General features: G+C 39.5%; 1 protein-coding gene across 5 annotated transcripts in view; it reads left to right on the forward strand.

The window, feature by feature from the left end:
• LOC102903725 (disintegrin and metalloproteinase domain-containing protein 18-like) overlaps positions 1-27,344 on the forward strand; it is a 74,190-nt gene that overhangs the window by 10,314 nt on the left and 36,532 nt on the right. For all 5 annotated transcript variants that reach the window (XR_006064782.2, XR_013045387.1, XM_016001541.3 and 2 more), the window contains 9 exons: positions 554-632; positions 1,106-1,182; positions 5,770-5,938; positions 9,679-9,744; positions 13,189-13,260; positions 13,460-13,626; positions 14,423-14,504; positions 22,094-22,230; positions 23,825-24,008. Coding sequence is in view for 3 of the 5 variants with exons in the window: in XM_016001540.3 (XP_015857026.1) it covers positions 554-632; positions 1,106-1,182; positions 5,770-5,938; positions 9,679-9,744; positions 13,189-13,260; positions 13,460-13,626; positions 14,423-14,504; positions 22,094-22,230; positions 23,825-24,008 (1,033 nt within the window). In the remaining 2 variants the exon portion in view is untranslated. The remainder of the gene's footprint in view (positions 1-553; positions 633-1,105; positions 1,183-5,769; positions 5,939-9,678; positions 9,745-13,188; positions 13,261-13,459; positions 13,627-14,422; positions 14,505-22,093; positions 22,231-23,824; positions 24,009-27,344) is intronic.

Below are 27,344 nucleotides of genomic sequence, written 5' to 3' on the forward strand. Positions count from 1 at the left end.
GTCTCACTGTCTCGTCACTTCATACTCTATTCCAAACACAGTTCCCATTGCTACTCTTCGTGGATGCACACCCATGTCTGGCTCAGGACCCTTTCATTTTATCCCAGCCCTGCCTGCAAGTCCGTCTGGCTTGTTCTTTGTGCCTAGTCATCTCTTTCAGGAGCTGTGTCATGGCATCCTACATACTTGTGTTAATCACCCTACAGTAACGAGGCCCTGTTCATTGTCATAGAGCAGTATATGACTCTGACTGTCTTTTGTTTAGTGCTGTATTCCAGGGCCCAGAAGAGGGACTGCCATGTGGTAGACATTCTAGTGAGTATTTGTTCAATGACGTCATACACAGAAATACCTGACAGTGCTGGCCCAGTGTTGAGTTCTCCTGACTCTGCCCATATACCATTTTTTTAAATAGTATCACCAATGATACCACACTAAGATTATCATAATGAAATCATGCTTTATATGAATCCATTGCACTTAACATTGTTTTATTAATGTGTATATTTGTTTTAAATGATGACTTAAATTCTATCTGTTGGTTTCTTTGAAGCTCATTCTTATCCCAGGATTTTTTGGTTCACACATACAATGAAACTGGATTTTTGTATTCCGACTCTTCACACTTAATGGTAAGAATCAAATGTCTTAGTATTTGTTACCTTATATTTTGTTGTTGAAAGGGATGTACTGTGTAATTAGACTACTTCTCCCTTTTAGACATTGTTTCTACTTGCTGAGACTGAACTGGGGTCTTTGCACATCCTAGGAAAACCCTATCATGGCGCTACTTCCCAAGCCTCATGTTGACAGTAATTCAAATGTTTCACTCCTTGGAACTGTGACCTGTTATATGGATGACTTCTATATATGTACATGTCATGGAAAAGAGATATAAAAACAGAGAAAACCCATAAGTAAAGAGAGTGCCCCCAAATCTTCTTTCCTGAGAGCTTGCATTAAAAATTCTACACAATTCATGATATACTATTTTCAAATCTTTTGCTATCATGAGCCTTCTAAAATATTTGATAACACAGGTTTTTTTTTTTTGTTGTTGTTGTTAAAAAAATGTGTATCCTCACCTGTGTGGTCTGTTTTTCAGACACATTGCCATTACCGAGGATACGTTGATGAATTTCCAAATTCTACTGTCACACTTAACATCTGCTCTGGCCTCAGGTAATAGCATCCTAGAGAACAATTGTGTGTGAACGCAGTGGGCTGTGCTTTAGAGTGAGACCATGACAAGCAGATGCAAATCCAGGGAAACCTTCAGCGGAACTCTGAAAGTTTCCTTTCCAATGGCCTTTCATTCATGTTAATGCCTGAACCTAAGCTGTCACTCATACTAACTCAGCTGAGGGCATCCTGAGTGGAGCTGTTTCCAGAATGCTGGGCAGGAAGGGATGGTTTGAAGATGAGACCTTTAGAACACGTTAATGTAGTGGTTCTCACCTATGGGTTGTGAGCCCTTTGGCAAACCTCTGTCTCCAAAAATATTTACATTATGATTCATAACAGTGGCAAAATTATAGTTAAGAAGGAACAACGAAAATAATTTTATGGTTGGGGTCATCAAAGCATGAGGAACTGTATCAAAGGTCAAAGCATTAGGAAGGGTGAGAACCACTGCTTTAAAGGCTAGTGCTTCATTTATTTATTTTTTTGATCATTATCTCAACTATGAAAAATGGTCTTAATTGGTTATTAAATCTAATAGGCCCATTCAATATGGTATCAGTTTAGTGCCATGCATGAGGCAACTAATAAAGAAGGCCCCTCAGTGGCCAAGGACAGCAATAAGTGATTTCTTTGTTACTATGGGAACCATGGAAAGTTTATCAAGGGCAGATGACTCAAGAACAGAGAGGGAGGTTCTCCACAACCTCCTTTTCATGGTAGTGCCTTTTTGGATGTCTGTTCTGAATTCTTTTTCCTTTACCACAGCCTTGTAGCCACAGAGCATTCTTCATGGACTTCTTATCAGTTTCTGGGACTTTGCCTTCCTTAACATGTGGTTTTGATTATAAATAGGAGTACACATTAACTGTATGTCTCATTAGATGTCATGGTGACATTTCCATACAGCTCCTCACCGTGGTTTGATGGTTTCTACTCTCCAGCTCCTCTCTTCTCCTTCACTTTTTCCTTCTCTTTGTAACCTCTCTCCTTGTAGCCTCTTTACTAATTTCAGTCACCTTTAAAGCTTGTTTCTAGCTCACATTGAAAGAGACTTTGATACTTGACTTTCTGCCTCTTCCATAGTTGGCTTTTATGTGCTATCATTGAATTCCATCAATTTCCTGTAGTTGGCATGATATTTTTATGGCCAGGTAATACTCAGCTGTGTATAGATCTCCTACTTTTTTTATGCAGTCATCCATTGCAGACACATAGGCTAACCCATGTATTTCCATGCCTTGGCTACTGTGAATAATGCTGCAGTAACAAAGCATGGTTTTCTTTACACACCCTGACTTTGTTTCCTTCTCTGGGCTGTGGTTTGCTTGTGACACTTATCCACAAGCTTATGAGTTGAAAGCCTAGCCCCAGGTGGTGTCACAATGAAGAGATGATCGGACCACAAGAACACTAACCTTGTTGAAGGATTAATCCATGATGAGTTCATACTGGAATAGCCTCGGAGGAGGAGGGGCTTAGGAGGAGGAAGTAGGTCACTGGAATGTGTCTTTGAAGTATCTGTCTTGTTCCCCGCCCCTTGGGTTCTGCCTGACATGAACTGAGCAACTGTTCTTTTATGCTTCCTTTAGCCATCAAGTTTTACCTGGCCACAGGCTCAGAAGCAGGCCAAGTGCTCGTGAGCTGGCATTTCTGAAACCATGAGAAACATATGACTCTTTCCCATCTGTCGTGGTTTGAAAAAAAAATGGCCCCCAAGAAGAATGGCACTATTAGGAGGGGTGGCCTTGTTGGAATAGGCGTGGTCTTGTTGGAGGAAGTATGTCACTGGTAGAGGCGGGCTTTGAGGTCTCATATATGCTCAAGCCATACCCAGTGTTTCAGACCATTTCCTGTTGCCTGCACATCAAGATATAGGACAGTCTGCTACTTTTCCAGCACCATGTTTGCCTGCACCCTACCACGTCACCCATGATAATAATGATCTAAACCTCTGAAGCTGTAAGCCAGCCCCAAATAAATGTTTTCCTTTATAAGAGTTGCTGTGGTCATGGTGTCCCTTCACAGCTGTAGAAACCCCACCTCAGACACTGCCTATGATTTTCTCAGGTACTTTGTCGCCATAGTGGAAGGCACCTTCCCAGGAATGGAATAGTTGGGTCCTTTGCTGCTTCTTCTTTTGAGGAACTCTTACTGTTCTCCATAGTGACTGTACTGATTGACATCTCTACCAGCAATGTGTAAAGTTCCTTTTCCCTCATCCCTGCCAGCATTTGTTATTTTTGATTTTATGGGTCATAGCCATTCTTACTGGGGCCAGGAGGAATCTCAATACATTTCTCCCTTTCTTTCTCCCAGAGTTTGAGCATCTAACCAAGGTTTTGGGCCTGGCATGCAAGTGTTCTACCCCTTCACTAACCTACCATTCCTTGTAGTTTTTGATTTGTATTTCTCTGAAGGCTAACAAGCTTGAACACGTTTCCATGTATTTACTGGTCACTTGAACATATTTTGAGTGGTGACTTTTATCTTTTTTCCCTCCCATTTATTGACTTGGTTACTGCTTTTTTTTCTTAATTTTTGAGTTTTTTGGTACTTGTCTGATGTGGGACAAATAAATGACTAAGAGTCTGTAGGACATTTTATTGTTTTGTTGATCCTTTGCTATGCAGACATTTTTAGTTTAATTCTGTCTCACTTTTAATACTCGTATTTTCCAAGCAAAGTCTTTGTCAATGCCTATTCTTGAAGTGTCTCCTTTGTATTTTCTTCTAGTACTTTCAAAGTTTCAGGTCTTATGTTAAGTTCTCTGGTCAATTTTTTTTGTTGAATTCTATAGAGAGAGATCTACATTAGTCTTCTACTTGTGAATATCTAGTTTTCCCAACAGTGTTCATAAGGAGGTCAGGCTTTCCTCTAGCCTAAGATGTTGGCCTCTTTGTCAGGAATCAGTTGGCTATAGATGTATGGACTTACTTCTGGGTTCTCAGTTCTACCCCACTGGTCTATGCATCTGTCAATAGCATGCTGTTCTGTTAGTATAGCTCTGCAGTGTAACTTGAAATTCAATACTTTGATACTTTAAGATTTCTGGATTTGCTCACAATTACTTGGATGATCAGAGTCTTTAGTCCTTCCCCATGAATCTCAGAAATTTCCCCCCCAAATTTAGATTTTTTTAAAAATAGGGATTGTACCAAATCTGTAGAATTCCTTTGCTATTGTGTCGGAACCTCTCCTGTCTGTGACTGTCTCTCATATTTGTGTTTCGCTCAGTCACTGTGGCAAGGTGTCCTCAGGAGCCTCAAATTCTGCCTTTTCTTGTTTCCTGATCCAAATAATAATATGGTTCCCCAACAGTAGTGCCTTCTCCAGATGGTCCCTGGTTATAGCCCTCAGTGATGCTGAAAGACAGAAGGAATTTGGTATCTGAAGGCGTCATCCCTGGCAGGCCGTACTTCTTGTTGGATATAAAGTTCGTAAGAAAGGAGGATTTCTCCCATACTGGGTCTGCTGGTCTGTTATTAGCTTTGTGTGCTAACATGTGTGTGTGTGCCATGTTAGCATTGTGTGCTGACACGTGTGTGCCGTGTTAGCATTGTGTGCTGACACGTGTGTGCGCCATGTTAGCATTGTGTGCTGACATGTGTGTTTGCCGTGTCAACATTGTGTGCTCACATGTGTATGCACCGTGTTGCATTCTGTGCTGACACGTGTGTGCTCCAAGTTAGCATTGCGTGCTCACATGTGTGTGCGTGTGTTGCATTGTGTGCTGACACGTGTGTGCGCCAGGTTAGCATTGCGTGCTCACATGTGTGTGCGTGTGTTGCATTGTGTGCTGACACGTGTGTGTGCCGTGTTAGCATTGTGTGCTGACACGTGTGTGCGCCGTGTTAGCATTGTGTGCTGACACGTGTGTGCGCCATGTTAGCTTTGTGTGCTGACACGTGTGTGTGCCGTGTTAGCATTGTGTGCTCACACATGTGTGCACCATGTTGCATTGTGTGCTGACACGTGTGTGCGCCATGTTAGCATTGTGTGCTGACACGTGTGTGTGCCATGTTAGCATTGTGTGCTAACCTGCTGGGCTTTCCGGGTCCGGGCACTGCCCACCGCCAGAGAGCCAAGCTTGAAGTTGCCTATGATTTTGTGCTTTGCTCCAAGTTTCCTTTCTGATTCCATTTTTTCCTCTGTTCCCCTCTCCTCTCACCAGAACAGAAGTTTTTTTTGTGTGTGTTATTCTGATGCCTCTTATTCCCTGAAACATAGGAAGGGGACTTTAATTTTGTCCCACTGTTCGGGAACCTCAATATATCTTGAATTCTGATACCGTCTTTTGAAAAGAATGCAGCACCGCATAGGGCGGGATATGCGTGTGATCTCAGCACTTGGTAGCTGAGGCAAGAGGATCCAAAGTGTGAGGCCACCCTGAGCTATACTTCAAAATTAAGACCAATAATGGTGATTTTTTAAAACAGTGGTGCCCGCAGAAGCAAACAGGGGAAAAATGCATAAAATCATTTGTTTCACTATGGTTTCTTATTTCTCACATTTCAGATGATAGCTTGGCCAGGGGGAGGGGGGTGCCGTGCATGGTTTTGATAATGATTGTGTTTGTGAATTCAGGGGATTCCTGCAGTTGGAAAACATCAGCTATGGAATTGAACCACTGGAATCTTCAGCAAAATTTGAGCACATAGTTTATCAATTGAAAAATGACACTCCAGTGTTAGCAGAAAATTACAGCCGCATTTGGCAGATGGACCAGCTCAATAAAGGTCATCCCGATGCCCAGGTAACCATAGGCATTCCGGTGGCAGGGAACACCAGAGAATCACTTCTGCTGTTCATCAGTCATGCAGGGAGACGAGGCTGATGAGCATAAATCATATATTTCACAGCTTTTTGTTCCCTATGCCTTGACATAAAGCATTCAAATTTCACATAACCTGGAAGATCACCTAGTATTATACTTCACATGTATTGCTCTATGATGTATTTGTAGCATTTTTGTGTTGGTGTTTTTCAAAGGAGACATTGGTATTGAAAACTATCGAACAATGAGGGAAGAATAGCCACTATTTTCAGTAGCCTGCTGGAAGTATTTTCAATGTTTCCTATGTACCTTTACATATTAATTGGACATATTTTCTAAAATAGGCAATCATTTCTATATTACTGAAGATGGAAAGAAATATTAGTAAGCTTTGGCATCAATTAAACTATGATTTAAATAGGTTCACTAATAAGCTTACCTAGGAAATACTAAGTTACATAGACATAAGAAATTTAGTTGGGGAGCTCTGCCTCGTTCACCACTCAAGCATGATGGTAAGGTGGGTACATACTGAGCAGTTTCTCTGGGCCAATATAGAAAGATAAAGAGAATAGAGATACACTTCTGACTTCATTAGAATTTAAGTTTGCTGGACTGTTGTGCCTTTGGAAGCTTGTTCTTTAGGCCACTTGCCAATGAAAAACCCTTTCCTCCCATCAGAAGAAGCAGACATTTATCACATTGTCTTGGGAGAATGGCCTTGGCTGTCAGCTGTTCGGAGAATGGGAGTCTATTTTGTTTTATGACAATTGCATCCATGTTTCTTTGCCCCTGTGAACTCAATCACTCAGGAAGTGTAACTTGGTGCTGGACCCTCCAAGCCAGCTGCACATGGAAGTGTTTATAAGATTCCAACATTGTAACCCACCCTATCTACGCTGTGCTTACAGACTTGTAGTTGTGACAGGACCCCCTAAAGCCAGGCACTGAGTCCAGGCCATGTGCTATTACAGAGTTCTGTTTCCCTCAGGACCAGGGTAGATTCCTCCCTAGATAGGGTTAATTCTTCAAACGTTACCCATGATGCTTAGTTTGAATTGTCAAGTTGATATAGCCTCCAGTCACCTGGGGAAGGCGTCTCAGTGAGAGTTTGTCTAGATTTTGGTCAGCATTTGGGCATGTCTGAAGGGGATTATCCTAATTAGTGGGGAGATCCACCCACTCTGGGGTAGTACTACTTTTTGGTATTATATGACACTATTTCTGGGGAGATCTGAACACTCCAGGTAGGAAATCAATGGCAGATCAAAGTATAGATACTGCCAAAGTCCAATTTAGCGGACCAGTGTTTTATTGTGGTCACCTACAGGACTGTGGGTGAGTGGCTATTTACAGGAACAGAAATGATAACTCAAAGACAGCTGGATGGCCTTCAAATATCACCACAATATGAATAGTGGCTATCAGTAGCTAACAATGACTAGAAGCCTGGAGCATACTGCTCCTCTAAGAAACTCAACAGGTTAGAGGGCGTCTCTTCCAGGCAGCTTAGACTTGTGACAATGCCACATTCATTAATGAAGGACTAATTCTCGATGCCCTTTGCCCAAGAGTGAGCCTGCTTTATTCAGAACAGTTTTAGCTTGTCTTGTTCTGCGCAGTAGTGAAAAGGAGTGAGGAACTTCTGTCTGAATCTTTTACAGGAGTCTCATAAGGGACACAATTGTTTTTCTGGCCTTACTGGCACAGAACAACCCACACAGCCACAATCGGTTATTACCACCCACATGTTGCTTCCAACCTATGGGGGGAAGGGGCGTTGCTCCCACTAAATGGTCTTCCTCTTCCACATATATGCATTGCTGAGTCAGAGCCATAAAAAAGTCACAAAGGAAACATAGGGAGCAAGGAACATGGAGACATCCAAAGCATAGTAACAGGAATTAAAATGTTTTTCTCAAAGATCTGTTAATATACATTTAGAGCTCAATATTCTGCATATATATTAAGTTATATATAAGCAGAGTGAATACATATTTATAAATGGCCTTAAAGTATTTGGATAACAGTTTGAATTTAAAGGCAAAGTTTAAACAGCATTTCTCAGAAACACCATTCCCACACAGGCTGGTCTCTGCTTCTTCCAGGCAACTTGGCTGGTCTGAGAGTGTCTCTCAGCTGGCTTTATGGAAGGGAGAGATTTAACGAATCTGGTCAGTTTCAGGGACTTCCTAAAGCTTTTGAGTTATCTACTTCCTAAATGGAACAAGTTTCCCTGCAGAATGGATTGTTTTAACCTCCTTTTATTTCAAAAGCGAGTCCTGGGTCCAATATTGGAAAAGTAACCCAAGTTAGTACCAACCCAGCTGGTATAGAAGAAAGCCCACATTTTATCCATTGTGCGATAAAGGAAGATAATAAAATTCAGTGTCCATTTGATGCAGACACTCAGCAACCTTGTAATAGAGTGAAGTTTGCCCTTGATAAATACTATCCATGAAAATCTAAACAAAGATGATTCTCAGTGACACAAGACTGATTGCCCTCTTGTTAAATTTGGATAAACTCAAGTCTATCTCCTTTCATCCCTCTAACCATCATGATAGAGGATTGCTTGGTGGAGTATGTAATACTCCTGAATCCAATGATGGAAATACACACCTCCTGAATATTAGATGGCATATAAAAATCCACCACACTCCTATAAACAGCAGGGGAAGTGTAGAAATGCTGTACACACAAACTGCAAGGTGCTGATCTAATAAAGAACTAAGTAAATGGAGAAAAAACTATTCATTATGGGACTGTAAGATTTGTCATAGAAAGGACTACATTTTCTCTAAAGTGATGTATGAATTTTATATAACTGTAAAAAAAAAACCAGCAAGAAGATAAGTAGATACATAGGTACTGTATATCAATGTAAGATAATATATGTTGACACAATCTATATTGGAAATAAAATGAGCCACAGATGAAATCTGACACCATAAACAACCATAACTGCATCATTATTGACAATAAAGACACTTGAAAATGATTTAGAACCCAAGGCACAACCCATAGGAGAGAGGAAAGACCTACTGGTTTCTCTTAAAAATCACAGTGTTTTGATCTGCAGAAGGCTACGTGACAGTAATGAACATTCCAGCTACACATGGGGAGAATGGGGTGAAGACTCGTTCCCAACTGGTAACTTTCCTGTGGGCTTTTAACTTATTATGTATTTACAGCATTCTCTCCCTCCTTCTCCTTTCTCCAATTCCTCCTGTACCTCTTCCATTCCTCAAATTCATGGCTTCTTATTTTTTAATTGTAATTGTCACACACACACACACACACACACACACACACACACACACAGAGAGAGAGAGAGACAGAGACAGAGACAGAGACAGAGACACACACACACAGAGACACACACACAGAGAGATGTTTATAAATACAGCCCACTGAGATCATCACTCAGTGTTGCACATAAGTGTTTAGAGCAGACCTCTTGGGATTGGCTAACCTTTCAGGAGCACAAGGCAACCACCAATGCCTGGAGTTCTCCTTCTAAGGGTGAAGCCCTCACAGGGAACCTCTCATTCCAAGGATGTTTTGAAGTGAAAGCTGTGCTTTGCAACAGTCTTTTATATTTAGGTCTCAATCGTGGTTTTATGTATGTCTTCCCTGACTTCTTTGCATGTTAACTTTTGCTTTTAGAGAGCTCGGTACACACTAACAATTAATTAATAGTTTTGGTTGTTTTCCAGGACAAAAATCATTCACAACTATTCCCTCAAAGTCTAAAACTGCACATTATAGTGGGGAAATCTTTGGTAAGTCAATCTCCCTTCTTGTATCCTTCCTGCCCGCTTCTATCCCATCTCTTCCTCTTCTCTCCTTTTCTCTCCGTCTTCTATCTCCCTTTCTTTTCTGTTCACCTCCTCATTTCTTGTACCCCCCATCCACTTCTTCCTTTTCCCTTCCTTCTTCTTAATGAAAAACTTAGAGACAGAAATGATTTGTTTCCTTTGAGCTCACAGGTGTTTTAGTTTTGTTATTCATTCAATATCATCTGCTTTATAAAATTGAATTGTGAAGAGACAGCTAAACAGTAAGAGAATTACACTGTGACGTAGTATATGTTAACACGAACAGTATGAAACAATACAACCCTGGAAGGTGTAGTAACTGTTCAATGTTCATAGCAAAGGTTTTTAAGACAAATAGTGAAGGTCTTAGCAGATGCACACAGTTGTAGGAGCCCAAATCAGGAGTCTCTCAAATATAGCTGTTCTGTTTGTTGAGTGATAGGTGGGTTGATGCAACTGAAATGGATATAGCCATCACTCCAGGATTGTGGGTCTGTGGGAGGATCAAACGAGGTAGCTGAATCTCAGCCTAAGGCAAGAGCTTGCGTTTCACCCCCAGGTGTAGTTGGGAGATGCTGAAGAATTTGTGCAGCATGAGAAATGGAATCAGTTAAGATTCAGTAATGTGGAGGGAATTTAAAGTGGTCAGAGAGATGGGCATGTGGGGCAGAGGACAGTATGATGGAAGAGATGACTAAAATCCCACATGGAAACTGCTGTTTTACCTGTTTCATATTTACATATTCACATAAAGGGGTTTAATTGGAATTACCCTACACAAGATACGATGTTCCTCTTAGAATCCATAGGTTGTTAAATAAATCTCCTAGTACTAAGTATGGAATACACCCTTTTGCGTTCTTGGTCAGAGGTGTCTTAGAGACCCCACAATAATATAGGCGATTGCAATTGTTGGTTGCCCACCAGAAGTTGATGCGAGACCTTATTACTGAAGACAGCACACATATTGGGCATACGACGTAGAGCAATAGAGTTAGGATTGACCAGGAAGTTTCTTAGTAGTGGAAGGGGCTGGGGAAAAGGTCATCACTAGTTTTTCTTAACTGTGTTCTCTCTCCACTACATAATGACCAGTGTGGCAAAGCATGCCTGGGGGTGCAATAGTGCTATACACGTTATAGAAGAACCAACCACTGTTTTTAAAGTTGAATTTAAGGCCTGCTCCACAGGAGAAAACACATCCCTAGTACTGCAAGTCTGGCTAAGAACCCATGTTTGGAGCATTCACAGGCCCCAGGGACGAACTCACTCTTGCTATTCTGCTAAGCGGACTGTGTTTCGAATTGCATTCTAAATTCACATCTTTGTATCCATAGATCACTGCCGCTCTCAAATCTCATCAGAGAAGTTTCTTCGTAGAGTGGATAGTATTTAACACTGACACTCACAATTGATCAAAGTGCAGCCAACAAGGGTCAGTGCAACGCTCAGCCATAAATAGGCTATCATATCACACACACACACACACACACACACACACACACACACACACACACACATGACTCAGACTGTCACAGGATAGAGAGTGAAAATATCATAAGAGGCAGAGCTCAGAGAAGACTGCAACAAAACAATGATTTCTAGACAGGACAGCATCCCTGCTCTCATGATTTCCTGCATGAGACCTGATCAAGCCAGTCAACACTCTAGTATGGACTGAGAAGGGCCTTATGAGCCCCCATCCTAAGTGAGGAGCTACGGACAGTTGATGGCTTCTAGGAGAGAAAGAGCCAGTTATTATTATTTTTTTCAAGATGTGGCCCCTGTCAGGTTGCTCATGCCCTAGTGGATGGCCCACACGCAGGGAAGTACAAATTAGATGCTACAAATTGGTTATAAAAATAAAATAAAAAAGGAAAGAAAACTAAAGAAAGATAAAGAAATGAAGGAAGAGAAGACACAGAGTTGAGGGGTTGGGAATAGGGTGGATTTGGGAAGAGTTAGGGGGAGAAATAGGGGGCAAATATGATTAAAATGTACAATATTAAACTCTCAAAGAAATAATAAAAATATGTATAGCCAGTCTTTCTTTAGACTGCCAGCTCCCAAATAATGACATGGAGACTTCTTTAAGCATGAAAGCTTGACCTTAGCTTTGGCTTGTTCCCAACTAGCTCTTAAAACTTCAATTAACCCATTTATATTAATCTATCTTCTGCCATGTGGCTCATTACCATTCCTCAGTACCTTATGTCTGACTTCCTCTGCATCTCACTGGTGAATCCCTTGCCTCTCAGATTCTTCCCAGAGTTCCTATCTCTGCCCAGAAGTCCTGCCTATTCTCTCCTCCCTGGCTACTGGTCATCCAGCTTTTTATTAAACCAATCAGAAGGTGCCTTAGACAGGTGAGGTAAAACAGAAACATCTCACACGGTATGATCAAATAACCTCCAACAAACATGTTTAAAAAAAAGAGTACAGATCCAGAGAACAACTAGAAGGGTCCACCATAATTCACATCTTTTGAAGAGTATAGTGAAGAAGGATTTCAGAAATGTTGACCAGAAAAATGTGTTGAATGACTCATACCTTGTACCCATGCTCACAGAGCCTAAGCACACAAGTCCCTATTCTTTTTTCAATTGAAAGTTGAGAATTTGGCTTCTAGCCCCAGGCTGGCGAGAAGACTGTGGCTACAGCTCTGGCCCCCAAAAGTGTTTGGACTGAGTTGCTGAGCGTATTCAGCTAATGATGCCCAGGAACAGAGGTAATTTATCAGCTCCAGAGTCAGAGTCCACATACCTCTGGAGGTGGTCCACTTTAATTAGCAGATTGTATTAACGTATTCATTTGACAGGATTTTCACTCCACATCATGATAATATTTATCTCTTCTGTTGTAGACTTATTTCCAATTTCAGTTGTTTCTTCTGTTTCTTCGTGTATTTGCTCTTCCTCATTTGTGGAGCATGCACTGAGGGGTCCTTGGATCCCTGTTTTCATAGGCAATTTCCAGCTGTGAGGTCTGGTTATCATGGGGTGGAATCCACAGAGATGTGTTAGTGCCTCTCACTTCATACCTTTTCTGCTTGAGAGTCTTAGAAGTTTATACTGAGTCCATTCTAAATGCCAGTGTGTTCTTGAGTCATTGTTTTTAATAAGAATTATTATTTTTAAAATTATTATTATATAATTATATAGCATCATTTTAGTGTTTTATTATAAATCATTATATTTTATATAAGTTACATATGATTATATTATAATATAATTAGTATAAAATTTTAGTTATAATTGGCAAAATAAAACTTTAATGAAAATATTAGCATGTAGAAAGACTTGATAAAATTATGCTTGTCTTATAGTACCAAAATAATTCAGCTGTTGAAAAATGTACTATCATATTATTATTTTAATAAATCCTAAAACAGTTAAATTTGTATTTCAGTATGATTACATGGGATCTGACACTTTGGGTGTAACACAGAAAATTTTCCAGATTATTGGGCTTGTCAACACAGTAAGTTTTTAGTTTTTCAGATTTCTAATTTCATGAAAAAGACATTGACTATGACTTGCATTTTAAAAGTGTGGAAAATTAATGACTTGAATATATTTTATTAGCTCAATGTTCCCAATACTCTAGTGAACTTCTTTCTGTGTTTTTTTTATATAAGAGTTGATATTTTTGAAACAGACACTGTAAATCCTATTCATAGATGTTTACTCAGCTGGATTTGGCTGTTGTGTTAGCCTCTTTGGAACTGTGGTCAGATAAAGACCAAATTTCTACCGACGGAGATGCTAATGATATTTTACAAAGATTTTTGGACTGGAAACGAGACTATCTTACCCTACAGTCCCATGAGATAACACACTTACTCATGTAAGTAGACAGTGTTCTGCATGATTAACAAATTAATAATTCCACAAAGGTCAATTTTTGCATTCATTATATTCTTCAGTTTTCTGTAGGACACTTTGAAGATTATATATATGTGTGTACATACATATTACATAGCATATACATACATATACTATGAAGTATACATATATACACATATATATGTATACTATAAAGATGATAGTTTAAAAATAAAAACAATGATGGCCAATTTTATATTGGCATATTTTTGTATTGAAAGTAGAATGTTAACAAATCCTGAATCTCATTAATTTATATGATATCAGCTTTGCTGAAGAATATGTCAGTCTAATATAATAAATAATATAAAAATGGTTTATTCAATTTTACCCATACAGATTAATGTATTTCATGTCTACTTTTTCAAGAGGATAGATTTGTGTAGGTTGCTTTGTGATATTTTTGTATTAAATAGACGCTTATGTTTAAAATATGTAACATTGCCTCTTCTACAAGTTAAAAGTTCTTTTCCTTATTTTTCAACTTTTAGTGGCCTAAGGAGTTACTGCAGATAAGGGAAACTTTGTAGCATTTCAGATAATAGAATAATATCAAGTCTGAGAGCTAGGGGAAGAAAAAAGTTGATATCAAATGAATAATTACAATAATTTGGACATTTTGCATACTTTATTGGATATTCAGATTGGAAGTTTATATATTTCTCAAGTGATCTTTTTAACTTCATGAGGAAGTAAATATATGCTTATATGTTGTGTTATATAATTACATGAATACAAAGTAAACCATTATGGTATAGTTACAGGGAACATCCAAAATATATTGGAGCAGTATCACCGGGTGACATATGCAATAAAAGCTATGCTGCGGGTGTCGCCATGGTATGTAGCTTTCATTCTTCTTTACATTATTACTCTTCAACAACCATATACTACGTAAGTGTTTATGCAGGAGTTAAATGGTTTCTAACAATTTGTTTTTCATTATTACTCTGTTAGGACAAAATTGTTTGAATCCGAAAATGTCCCATTGCATTACAAATTTCAAGCATAATTAGCATAATACAGAGACTAGTAAATTCTGTCACTAATTAGCTGTGACATTTACTAAAGTTGCCTTAGATTTTTTTTTTTTTTTTTTTCGAGACAGGGTTTCTCTGTGTAGCTTTGCACCTTTCCTGGAACTCACTTGGTAGCCCAGGCTGGCCTCGAACTCACAGAGATCCGCCTGCCTCTGCCTCCCGAGTGCTGGGATTAAAGGCGTGCGCCACCACTGCCCGCCTTAGATTTTTAAAGAATACAAGCATTAGCTCAAAAGTAAAGACGCCCCCATGTGTCCAACTTCAGGAAGTAGCAGAAGTCATCAAGTTGTGTGTGCCCTTTCATAAATAGCACTTCACGCTATTTCCACAAACTGCATTTCATTCTCTTCTGAGCCAGATAATGGACTGATACTAAATTGCTTGGATTGCATAATGAGCGACACTTCTGGATTTCATAGTTGCATCCCATTGGTTTGTCCAAATCCCTTAATAAAACGTGTCTAACCTTCCTCCACGTTTAAAAAAGGCCTCTGTCTCTACCCTGGAGACGGTCTGGGGAGTGTGTTTTCTTTTCTTGCACGTGGGACGTGCTGCACAGCTGAGATGTGACAGCACTCGCTTTGTCTCCTCTGGAACATGCGCGTTTCTGTTTCACATTCCACTGACTCATGTCTCGACAACTGACGGAGGAAAAAAAAGAAGAATCACGGGAGCTGGGTGATCAAGAAGGGATTTGATTCTTTTAAATTTTTGGTTAATTGTAGTGTTTGAAATACATATATATGATAAAAATATGTAAAATATATTGTACATATGTATATATGTATATATATTATATATGTACACACACATGTACACATATATATGTACCTTGGGATTTACCAGTCTCTAGTGTTCCTGGGAACGTAAAGCCATGCTTTTCTCCCACACATGTTTGTTGCTTGCTTGCAGCCTCTATAGCAGAAGTTCTCAACCTGTGGGTGGCGACCCCTCCTAGATCGAATGACTCTTTCACAGAGGTCGTATATCAGATATCCTGCATATCAGATATTTGCATTATGATTCCTAACAGTAGATAGTCTTTACTAATAATATGCACACACTTAAAATCATTTGGCTCCGTCTTTTCTCTGATTTCGGTATTCCAGTTTATTTTGCTGTGTTTCTAGCCCTTCATTTGGCCTCAGTCCCTCCCCTCCCCCCCACGCTCTTAGATCTGGAGTCTTCTCAGCTCCTGCCCCAAGCTGTCGAATGGGAACTGTGTGTCCTGGGCTTTCTTACCTCCTAGCTTGTGTGTCAGTGAAGGTGACTGGAAGGTCAGGAAGGTGACAGGCAGTGGAACCACGCTCCCAGGCTTTGCTTGGTGCAGAGTCAGGTCTGTTTAGACTCTTGTTTCTCCATTTGTAGATCTCCTTTCTCCCTGAGAGCACTTTTCGATGAGTCTGGAGAGTAGATCATCACTCATGTGGATGTCCCTGGACTGAGAAGTAACTTACTTTTCCATTTTTAAAAAATAATGTTTTTATTAACTTTTTGACATTTTTATACAATTTTTTTTTACCATATTAACCTCCTCAACATCTCTTCCTTTTCCTTTCCTCCTTTAAACCCATCCAGTTCAGTTTGTGCTGGCACACTACTCCGAGTATGGCGCTTGCCCTGTAATGTGGTATACCAGGTTTCACACCATTAAAAATGACTTTCCATCTCCCAGCAGCAATAGCTCTTCATCTAGGGACTTTGTGGTCACCTACCCGCCTCCATGCTGGCATTTTGTCTGGCTTGAACTTGTACAGGGCTTGTGCATACTGTCACAGTTTCTATTAGTTCATATGTGCATCCCTCTGCCTCATTACATCTGGAAAACAGTGTCCTTGAAGCCATCCACCTCTCCTGGCTCTATATCTTTCTGTCCCCTCTTCCATATAGATCTCCGAACGTTAGGTGGAGGCGTATGGTATAGATGCCCCATTTAGGACTGAGCACTCCTGGGTCTCTCATTCTCTGCACATTAACCATTTGTGGATCTCTGTGTTGCTTGCCATTCACTGCAAGATGAAGCATCTCTGATGAGGGCTGAGAGATGCATTGGCCTATAAGTACAACAACAAGTCATTAGGAGTCATGTTAGTGCTGTGTCCATTTAGCAGAATACTAATAGATTTTCTGCTGAGGACCATGACCTGTCTAGCCACAGATTCTTGATCTTATTCACAGTGACAGTTATAAGTTCCATCTTGGAGAGTGGCCTTCAATGCAACGAAAAGGTGGTTGGTTACGGTCAAAATACTCATACCACTGCTGCACCAGTGGGCAGATCTTGCAGCCTGGCCATTAGCCTATCTCTCGGTATTCATAACTGTGTGAAAGTGATGATTACTTTTCTCCTCCAGTCCTGTGCATATCACCTTCTACCATTATGAAAGCTGTCCGTTAGGAATGACGTTCCCAGTTGAGTACTAGCTGGATTTTTCCATGCTGTATAACTGAAGTATGTGATGTCTTCAGCAATAGCAGCTTACAGTCAAGGTCTGGAGAGTGACCAATAACATTGGTAATGGCCTGCACTGTTATTGTTATGGGGAGTGGTGTCTATGGTAATCTGCTGGTCAACAACTCAAAAAGAGATAACCCATTTCTTGTGCTGGTGGTGGTAGCGTCCAGTTGGAATATACTTTGTTTTCCTAACCCCAGAGTTTCTAAGCATCTTCTGTTGCTTCATCAATGATTTTGTAGCCTGATAAACCAGTTCTTTTCCTATCTCATGGTAGAAAATTGTTTTTGTCTTATAGGTTTGTCTTGTATGCTTTGTCTTATATGTATCTGAGTATCATGGCTCGCCCACATTGTTCATGCAGAGTTTTAATGCAAGTTAGTGCAAGACTTCACTCAATCTGTTACTCCAGGACTTTAATTGCGATGGAATGAATGTTATAATGTAAGGCAGTTGTAGATATTGCAGGAACAAAGATAAATGAAGCCCCAAGTACCCTCTGTGATGTTTTTGTCAACAAAAGCAGGTCATTCTCATGTGTCTGGTAGGTGAGCGCTTTACTTTCATTTTCATTGCTGTGATTAAATACTCTGACAAAATGCAACTTCAGGGAGAAAGGGATTTGGTTGGCTCACAATCCCAGATTGCAGTCCATCATATCAAGTGAGTCATGGCAGCAGGACCTTAAGGCAAGCATACCATAATTAAGAACAGAGAGAAGTGAGTGTATACATGCTTGCTTGCTTACTTGTTCTCAGCTCAGTCTCTCCACTTCTATACAGGGTGAGACCCTCCCGCTTGGGGAATGGTGCTGCCCACAGTGGGCTGTGTTTTCTCGCATCAGTTAAGTAAGACAATTCACCCCAGGCATGTCCACAGGCCAACCCAATATGGACAATATCTCATTGAGACACACTTTCCAGATAATTCTAGACTGTGGCAAGTTGACAAAAGTAACATTCATAGTCAGCCTTTTTGCTCCTCTTGCTTGAAGGTCCTGTAATGATCTTACCTGTATCGTATGCCTTATGGTATGAGGAAGGTTCTAGTTCAGAGATTAACAAACTACAAGAACCCAGTTTTACCACTGCATTGCAAGAGTCACCTGGGTGCCAATTAAACTTTATTCATGGATGGTCATATTTGAATGACATATAGTTTTCATGTACAACAAAATATTTTTCTCTTGAAATTTTTAAAAGTATAAAAACCATTCTCAGTTGTAACTACATGAAAGCAGGAAGCAGCTGGATTTTGCCCGATTTGTTTGCCAACCCCGCAATAGCCCAGGTCTTATGCTCAGAAAGAATAATCAAAATAAGAAGTGATTCTGTGGAAGGGGACAAAGAAAAGATCTTGCTCCTCTAGACTGACATTTACCAGAGGAACAAATAGAGATGGATACTGAGTGCTCAAAAATAGGAATAATAAAATAGGTGGGTGCTGTGGGTATCACTCTATATGCTGTAAATGTGTTGCTCTGATTGGTTAATAAGTAAAGTGCTGATTGGCCAGTAGCCAGGCAGCAAGTATAGGCGGGACAAAGAGGAGAATTCTGGGAACAGGAAGGGCTGAGTCAGGAGTCGCCAGCCAGACATGGAGGAAGCAAGATGTGAAGGCGGAACTGGGAAAAGGTACCAAGCCACGTGGCTAAACATAAATAAGAATTATGGGTTAATTTAAGTGTAAGATCTAGATCAAGCGAGAAGCCTGAGCCATTAGGCCAAACAGTTTTAATTAATATAGCCTCTGTGTGTTTATTTGGGTCTGAGCGGCTGTGGGCCCGGGCGGGACTGGAGAAAAACTCCAGCTACAGGTGGGATATACACTAAAATCAGTACACTTCCTGGGGCTTCCTGAGGGTTTGTGTTAATTCATAGTCTGTGTCTCTATGGTTGTCTTTATCTGAGATTGGAAGTGGAGTGACTGAGCGTTGTAGCTTGTGATCCAAAATTTTTTCTCTCTATCTGCTTGGGAACAGTCCAAGAAGGGTTGCTGTTTTCTTAGACTTTTGAGGAATTTAGTTGTGAAGGACTTTGGTTCTGGGCTCTTTTTTGTAAGTTTCTTCACTATTGATGCAGTTGTTTTATTTGCTATATATTTGTCTGCGATTTCTACTCCTTCCTAATTCCATCTTTGTAAGCGGAATCTTTCTCAAATTTGCCCATTTCTTCTAAATTGCCAACTATGCAAACATGTAATTCCTCAAAATAGTCTCTAATAACCCTTCGTATGACATCCTTTTTAGTATATCTCTCTCCTTATTGACTTTATTTGAGCCTCAAATTTGTTTTGTTAGCTCATTTAACTAGGACTCTGTCCACTCAATTTTTTTTAAACCAAACCCATTTTTTTTTTTTTTTTGGTTTTTCGAGACAGGGTTTCTCTGTGTAGCTTTGCGCCTTTCCTGGAGCTCACTTGGTAGCCCAGGCTGGCCTCGAACTCACAGAGATCCGCCTGGCTCTGCCTCCCGAGTGCTGGGGTTAAAGGCGTGCGCCACCACCACCCGGCCCAAACCCAATTTTTTATGAAGTTGATTTTTTCTGTTCTATAAATTATTTCTCCCTAATCTGATTCTCTTTATATTCATTTGTTTGGTTTTCCAAATTTGTTTTTTTAAAAAGGCAAAACATTCACTTATTTATTCTTTCAAAGGACCAGTACAGACATTTTAGACAGTCACATAGATTTATGCAGATAAAGAACATTTTAAATATATACTTAAGAGTGATTCATTGGAAACCCTGATCAAAGGAAGACTTAGCAGCCTGATGATGCAATTATTTACAATGTAAAAAATAAGTGAAAGTTGAGCCCCTTTAGCTGAAATTCCATTTTAGCTCATTGCATGATGCATATTTTTCATTAAAGCAGCAGATTGTAGATAGACTTAGCTTCTGAATCATTAGGTCATGTTGCATGCATACTGTGCAAGAGACAGAAACAATCATTTCAGAAGCTAGACCCTGTTGTTTTTGTTACTATGGCTCTGTAATAAGTCTTGAGATCTGAAATGGTAATGCCTCTTCATTGCTAGTTTTATTCAGGATTGTTTGGGGTTATGTGGGGTCTTTTGTGGCTCCCTATGAATTTTAGGGTTGATTTTTCTATTTCTGTGAAAATGAGATGGAGATTTATATTGGTATTGCATTGATTCTGTAAATGGCTTTGGGTGAAATGGTCATTTTCACCATATTCTGTCAACCCATCAGCAATGGTATGCCTTTCCATTTTCTGGTGTCTTTATCTCTTTCTTCAGTGGTTTGAAGTTTTTGTTGTAGAAGTCCTTCACTTCCTTGTTTAAGCCTAGTCCTTAATATGTTCTTTCTTTTGGGATATTATGAATGTGATTGCATTTATGACCTCTTTCTCTGTATAGTGTGGGTGTTGTATAGACAAGCAATTAATTTCTCAAGGTAGTTCTGTATCTTGCCACACTGCTGAATTTATTCATCATTTCTAAAAGTTTCTTGGTAGAATTTTTAGTTTCTTATGAATAATATAATATATATTATTATAATGTGCAATGTAATGTATATTGTAATGATATAATTTGCAGATAGGAGTAGTTTGATTTCTTCTTTTCCTATTCATATTCCATTAATTTCCTTCTCTTGCCTTATTACTCCAGCTAGCGCTTTAAGCACCATGCTGAAAAGGAGAGGTGACAGAGGACTGCCTTGTCTCATTCCTGACTTTAGTAAGATTGTTTCAAATTTTTCTCCATTTAGGATGATGTTGGCTATGGCTTGCTCATATATAGCTTCTATCATGTTGAAGTATGCTCCCTCTAGTCTTATATTCTATTCTCTAGGATTTTTATCATGAAGCAGTGTTGGATTTTTGTCAAAGGCCTTTTCTGCATCTATTGAGATAATCATGTGATTTTTGTCTTCAAATCTATCATGTGATTAATTACATTTGTTGTCTTGCATATATCAAACTATCCCTGCATTTTGGAGATAAAACTAACTTGATCATAGTGAATAATCTTTTTGATGTATGTCTGTATTCTGTTTGCAAGTATGTTGTTGAGTATTCTATGTTCATTGGAGGTATCAGAATAGTTTTCTTTGCTTGTGTCTTTTCCTGGTCTGGGTATTGGTGTGGTACTGGCTTCATAGAGTGAGTTTTGGAGTGTTCCTTCTATGTCTACTCTTTTGAATAATTTCTTTGAAAGTCGGCTAGACTTTCATTGTAAATCCATCTGGCCCTGGGGTTATTTTAGTTGGAAGGCTTTTTTTATTAGTATTTCAGTCTCCATGGTTGATAATAAGCTAGACCTTGGAGTAGGATGTGTTTTGGCACTTATTAAATCTGCATAACTTACAGCGATGGCTTTGTGACTGAAATTATTTTGAATAGTTTAACTTGAAAGTTGTTTTATTTTGAGGAATCTCTTCATCTTCATGACTTTAGCCAACAATTTTTTATCAGTTAGACATTTATAAAAGAAGAATACCATGGCTCCTGTGTTACTGGGCATTAAGACTCTAAATTCTATATTGTATCTCAAAATTTGATGTTCCCAAATTGGGTGTCATTACCCATGCCATGTTCTGGCTTTAACCTTCAAATGTCAGCACTGGGGATTCTAAACTTAGATACCACAGACATTAGGGAAGCATATGTACTCACTATTGTTTTTCATTCTGATAGAATTTTCCTGCTTTTAGTTACACACATGTCTACAATATGTGTAGTTTTATGTGGCTTTTTAAAATCACTTTATTTTAATGAATGTAGAAATAAAAACATGCAGCTAAATTAAAATGGCCAATTAGCATAGATATGCATAGCAAAGTAAATTATTACAAAGTATGCTGAATATAAAAAGAATTAGAGTATAACATTTTATGACTGCAAAGACATTTATCACTTGCCTTTCTTTTATTCTGATATAATATTTTTCTCTTCAATCTTCTCTATTTTAGTATCCAGAAGACATAGGTTTGGAGGGATTCTCAGTGGTTATCACTCAAATGATTGGCCTTCACATAGGATTATCATACGATGATGTCAATAATTGTTCCTGTCCCAGAGCTCCATGCATAATGCAACAGGGAGCACTGTAAGAATTTTTATGATGATTTTTATTTTTAAATTCTCTATTAGACTTATTTATTTTATTTATGTGTGTTTTACCTGTATGTGTGTCTTTATGCCATGTGCCTGCTTGGTGTCCACTAAGGACAGAAGAGAGCGTCAAAACTAAGATCCCCTAGAACAGACATTACAGTTGTGAACTACAATGTGGATACTAGGAATTGAACCCAGGTCCTCTGCTTATAACTGCTTAGCCATTTCTCCAGTCCCAAGTCATAATTAATTTTACATGTTATTCCAATATTAATTTCATGATTTAATGAACATTGAAGTATTTTTTAAGTTGTATTATGCTTGATAAGATAGCATATAAAGTATTTTCCATGTGATGTATGAGTCTGGAAAAGTGCTATATGTTATTATTAAGGTGTTTTCATTGGAGGAAATTAGATAGATACAATTTAATATTGAGGGAAACTGTGAGGTGTTAGCTAAGCACATGACACTGTTGCTACTTTGTTGCCTAATGACACCCTTAAAAATGCAGTCTAGGACTGGCTGCTTTGGTTACTACTTTGGTGTAAAGAAAAAGGAGGGAAGACTTGAAGGAGGAAGTGTCATTAATTCCTTATTTAGAAAACTCAACAGAAACACTCTACAATTAGGATAATAAATAGAAATGTAAAAAACAAAATTAGAGTAAGCAAATCTAGAAGAAACTCAAGAGTATGTTAGTTATCAAATTAGATGACTTATAACATTATAATTTTCTGGCCAATGAAAATTTAATCTAAATAAATTTTTAAAAATAGTTTTAAAGGAATTTGATGAGTTCTATGTAAAATGATAAAGAAGACATGGGATATGGAAACAATGTATTGAGCCCTGGGAGCTGGAATGTGTGGTCAACGGAGAGGTTTACAGGTGTGAAGCACTGTGCGCTGTCTACAAATGGACAGAACAAAAAGAAAGATGGCACTGAATATAAGACAGCATAAACTGTAGAGAATGGAATCTCTGCTGCATAAACAGAACTCCTGGCTTATTTTAGGACTGATCATGATCACAGGGTTCAACTTCATTGTACAGTACAGTCATAGCCATTTGTAAGAAATGTGGTGCTATGGATTATATTAAAATGGAGCAATATAAAACTCAAGTTTAATTATGTTTGATTGAACTGTAATCGGACTTTTTCTGTCCCACCAGCCAGCTCCCAAATAACCACATGGAGACTTCTTATTAAGTATGATAGCTTAGGCTTGTTTCTAACTAGCTCTTATAACTTTAATAACTCATATTTTTTATTAATCTATGTTCTACCATGTGGCTTTTACCTCTGTCTCATTTTGTGTGTCTGACTTGTTCTGTGTCTGGCTGGCTTCTCTGCCCTTCTTCTCAGCATCCTCTGTGCCTAGAAATCCTGCCTAGGCATTGGCCGCTCAGCTTTTTCTTAAACCAATCACAGTGACATATCTTATTCCACAACATTTAACCTCTGCTGAAGTATGTATTTTTACTTGCTCCATCTTGTGGATCATATAATTTACCCATGGAGCATTGTCTAGATGTGTTTTAGTAGCTGGGTTTATTTATCAGAGAATATTATTTTGCTTCAGGAGTTCCAGTGGGATGAAGACTTTTAGCAACTGCAGCATGCATGACTACAAGCATTATGCTTCAGAATTGGTTGCGAAATGTCTTAGTGACCTTTCAAATGAACAAGTATTACAACAAAATCAGCCCGTGTGTGGTGACGGAATTGTGGAAGCTGATGAAGAATGTGACTGTGGTAATGACACAGTGAGTTTTAGACATTCATGTTTGACCACAGTTGTTCTCATCCAAGAGCACAAAGCATGCTGTCATAGTATATGTTGGGTGTGTGTTATGACATCTCTACCATATAAACGATACATGAGCATGAACATAAGTGAATTGCTTTCCCACGTCTCTTTACTGTGATTTTCTTTTGTAAGACAGGGTTTTGTGTAGCTCAGGATGACCTTGAACTGTCGACCTGTCTACCTCAGTCTTCCAAGTGTCAGGGTAACAAAGATGGGAGGCATCTCTTGAGTTGAGAAGACAAGGGTGGGCTTCGGGCCTGGCTGCATCGCTCTTGTTCCACCTGCCAGTCTGATGTATATTTTGAATGTGCAGAATGAATGTATGAAGTCCTTTTTATTGGTCACTATCTCAATTTCAAACTTCTCCAACCCCAACCTCTGTTGTCTACTGAAATGTGTACTAAATTTGATCCAATTTTTTTCTCTGGGTCCTCATGATGGCCAAAGTCTCTAAATATTATAATATGTTGTCTTGTATCAATGACAAACATCTCTACAACCACAAGCTTTTGGGTGTCTTTAAAAATTATTTGTAGTTGAGTGGTGGTGGCGCTCGCCTTTAATTCCAGCACTCAGGAGGCAGAGGCAGGTGGATCTCAGTGGGTTGGAGGCCAGCCTGGTCTACAGAGTGAGTCCAGATCAGCCAGGGTTTACACAGAGAAATCCTGTCTGGAAAAACCAATATATATATATGTATATATATTTCCAAACTCAATGGTGTCCTTTATTATAATCCCATCAGCCAAGCTTCCTGTGCACACTGCATTGCTCTAGTGGAGCCCCCATATTTAGTCTATTTAAATGTGATGATCTATGATATTTAACAACTCTCCTCCCTTTAAGCAATATAAAGTATCTTCATGATTTCCCTGCCAGGAATTGCATCTTATTTCCCCATTAATAAAGCTGACCTCCATTTTTATATACCATTACACCCCTAAAAATCCAATCATCTTCTACTCTAAAAACAAAACAAAACAAACCAAAACAAAAAACAAAAAAAGAAACCCATGTCTATGAATCTGTATGTGTATTCCTGGGTGGTTTCTAGTTACACGGATTTCCTAAACCTATTTGACTTCCCTGGTATGCAACACTGTGGTCTTCTTGCATTTTCCTGCTACTAAATGTGGTACCATCTCCCTGACAAAAGAAAATGCTTGTTACTTTTAACGAAAGAAGGAAACAGTGCAGTCTTTGGCTACTATGTGAGTGTCTAGAAGTACAGACTTTTATTTTGATGTGGGGTTTTAGCGTATAGCCCCTCATTGGTCTCATGGCCCTCTGCCTGGAGTACTGGGCTTGCAATCACCTGTCATCAGGCTTTGTGCTGACTGAGATGTACAGAAGACGCTGTCACCTCTCCATTAGCATGTCCCCCATGTTTGCTGCTGAAGAATATTTTTACTCCTTGTACCAAAAGTTTGCTGCTATGGTGGCTCCTGAGCTGGAGCGGTATTTACAGACCTCACCAGAGTGGGCTTGGTGGCACTGGAAACTATTGATCGGCCCTCAGGGTCATGGTGATCAGCTTGTAGATAAAAGACTTAGATCCAAGATGGAGCTACCTAGAAGGAGGAGGGAAGGAAGTAAAATAACATTGTGAATGGCTGAAAAGGCCACAAGGAATCATACCCCTAATTATTTACTCCCAAAAGCAATAACAATAACAGCAACAAAACACCTCAACCTATAGTACATGTAATTCAATGTACAAATATGCATATATAGTTTTAATAAACTTTCCTCATTTTGGCTGACAGAGCTCTCTCCAGAAGCCAAAGACCACCTAACAAAAACCCCAATAGCAGACCTGAAAAGCCCTCTTGAGCTGTTGGCCGGGGCTGTCTAAGAGACTCTCAAAACATACAGCCTATTGCTATTGCCTTTGGTTACCTCCATGATGATGAAGATTGTCCCTATTGATGAAGACATCATACACTTCAGAAATAGGACTCAGGGGCCCCTGAGCTGGAACTGGCCTAAATACCCCCTCCCTGAAGACTAGCTTTCATGGTACCATAAGGTTCTAAGCCAGCTTCCAAAGCAGGGAGACAACCAACAGCCCTACCCAGCTATGATGCCTATGAAGCAAAGCAATGACCAACAGGGCACAACAACCCTGTGGGTGCAGTCGTGGCACACATACCTTGGTGGTAACCAATGGCACCCTAATTGGACTTCAGATCCACTCAACAAGAGGGAGACCATGCATGGTGCTGGAAACCCAGCCAACTCATGGTGCTAGGGAAACCATGGTTATTAGAGGAGAATCTACAACCACTAATTTACTAAAGCAGTGTAATCCCAAACAACAACCTATAAACATTTGTCCTAAACCCACCAACGAGTGTAGTCTTCACCACCAGAGATAAGTTTCATCAAGGAAACTTATCTCTGCAACAGACAGAGACCATTACAGAAAACCACAACCAGTCAATATGGAGGGTTGTGGAGCCCAGTACCAATGTACACATCTGTAAAACGCTCCTACACCTAAGGCTCAGGGAACACTACAGAAGAGGAAAAAGAAACACTGTCAGAGCCAAAGCATCCGGAAGTTTCGTGTGAGATTGTGTCTCCTAGTAACATCAGAAGCCACACCTGGAAAGCTTCACCAACAGGACTGACCAAACATGAGCTGAACAAGTCTGACACTGAGGAACATGCCAGATTGAATGGGGGAAAGCCCACGAGGCCTCAGCTCTACACAAAGAACTGTAGGAAACCGAGGAAAGATGGGATGGAGAGAGGTGGCCCTCCCAAGGACAAAACATACCAATCTGTTTTCCAGAGCCAAACAGTCAGCCCTGAAAACATACACAAAAGTAATGATATATCGACTCAACTGGTTATACTCATATATGTATGTAATATGTAAAATGTATGTATATGTATGTAATATATAACAGGTAATATGTATGTATATATAAGTACATATATGCATGCAATAACAATTGATGAAAAAAGGGGCCGTGAATCTGAAGGAGAGGGAAGAGTGGTCTATGGGAGGCTTTGGAGGGAAGGAAGGAAGTGAGGAAATGCAGTAAAACACAATCTCAAAACTAAACAAAAGACTTAGAGCCTTGTTCCTCATAAGAAAATTCTCTGTAAACTATTCAACACCCGTCTTCTACAGAGTGTGGACAGTAGGGCTAACAGCAGCTGCCACCTAAATTTTTTCAAGTGGATTTTTATTGGGGAATGCATATGCCCATTTGTGGGTGTATTGTCTGTAGGTGCTTTTATGTGATCGAAGAATTAAAGAGTCACAATGGAGACCATGTAGCCA

The sequence above is a fragment of the Peromyscus maniculatus genome, chromosome 17 (genome assembly GCF_049852395.1).
Source record: "Peromyscus maniculatus bairdii isolate BWxNUB_F1_BW_parent chromosome 17, HU_Pman_BW_mat_3.1, whole genome shotgun sequence".
NCBI classification, from domain to species: Eukaryota; Metazoa; Chordata; class Mammalia; order Rodentia; family Cricetidae; genus Peromyscus; species Peromyscus maniculatus.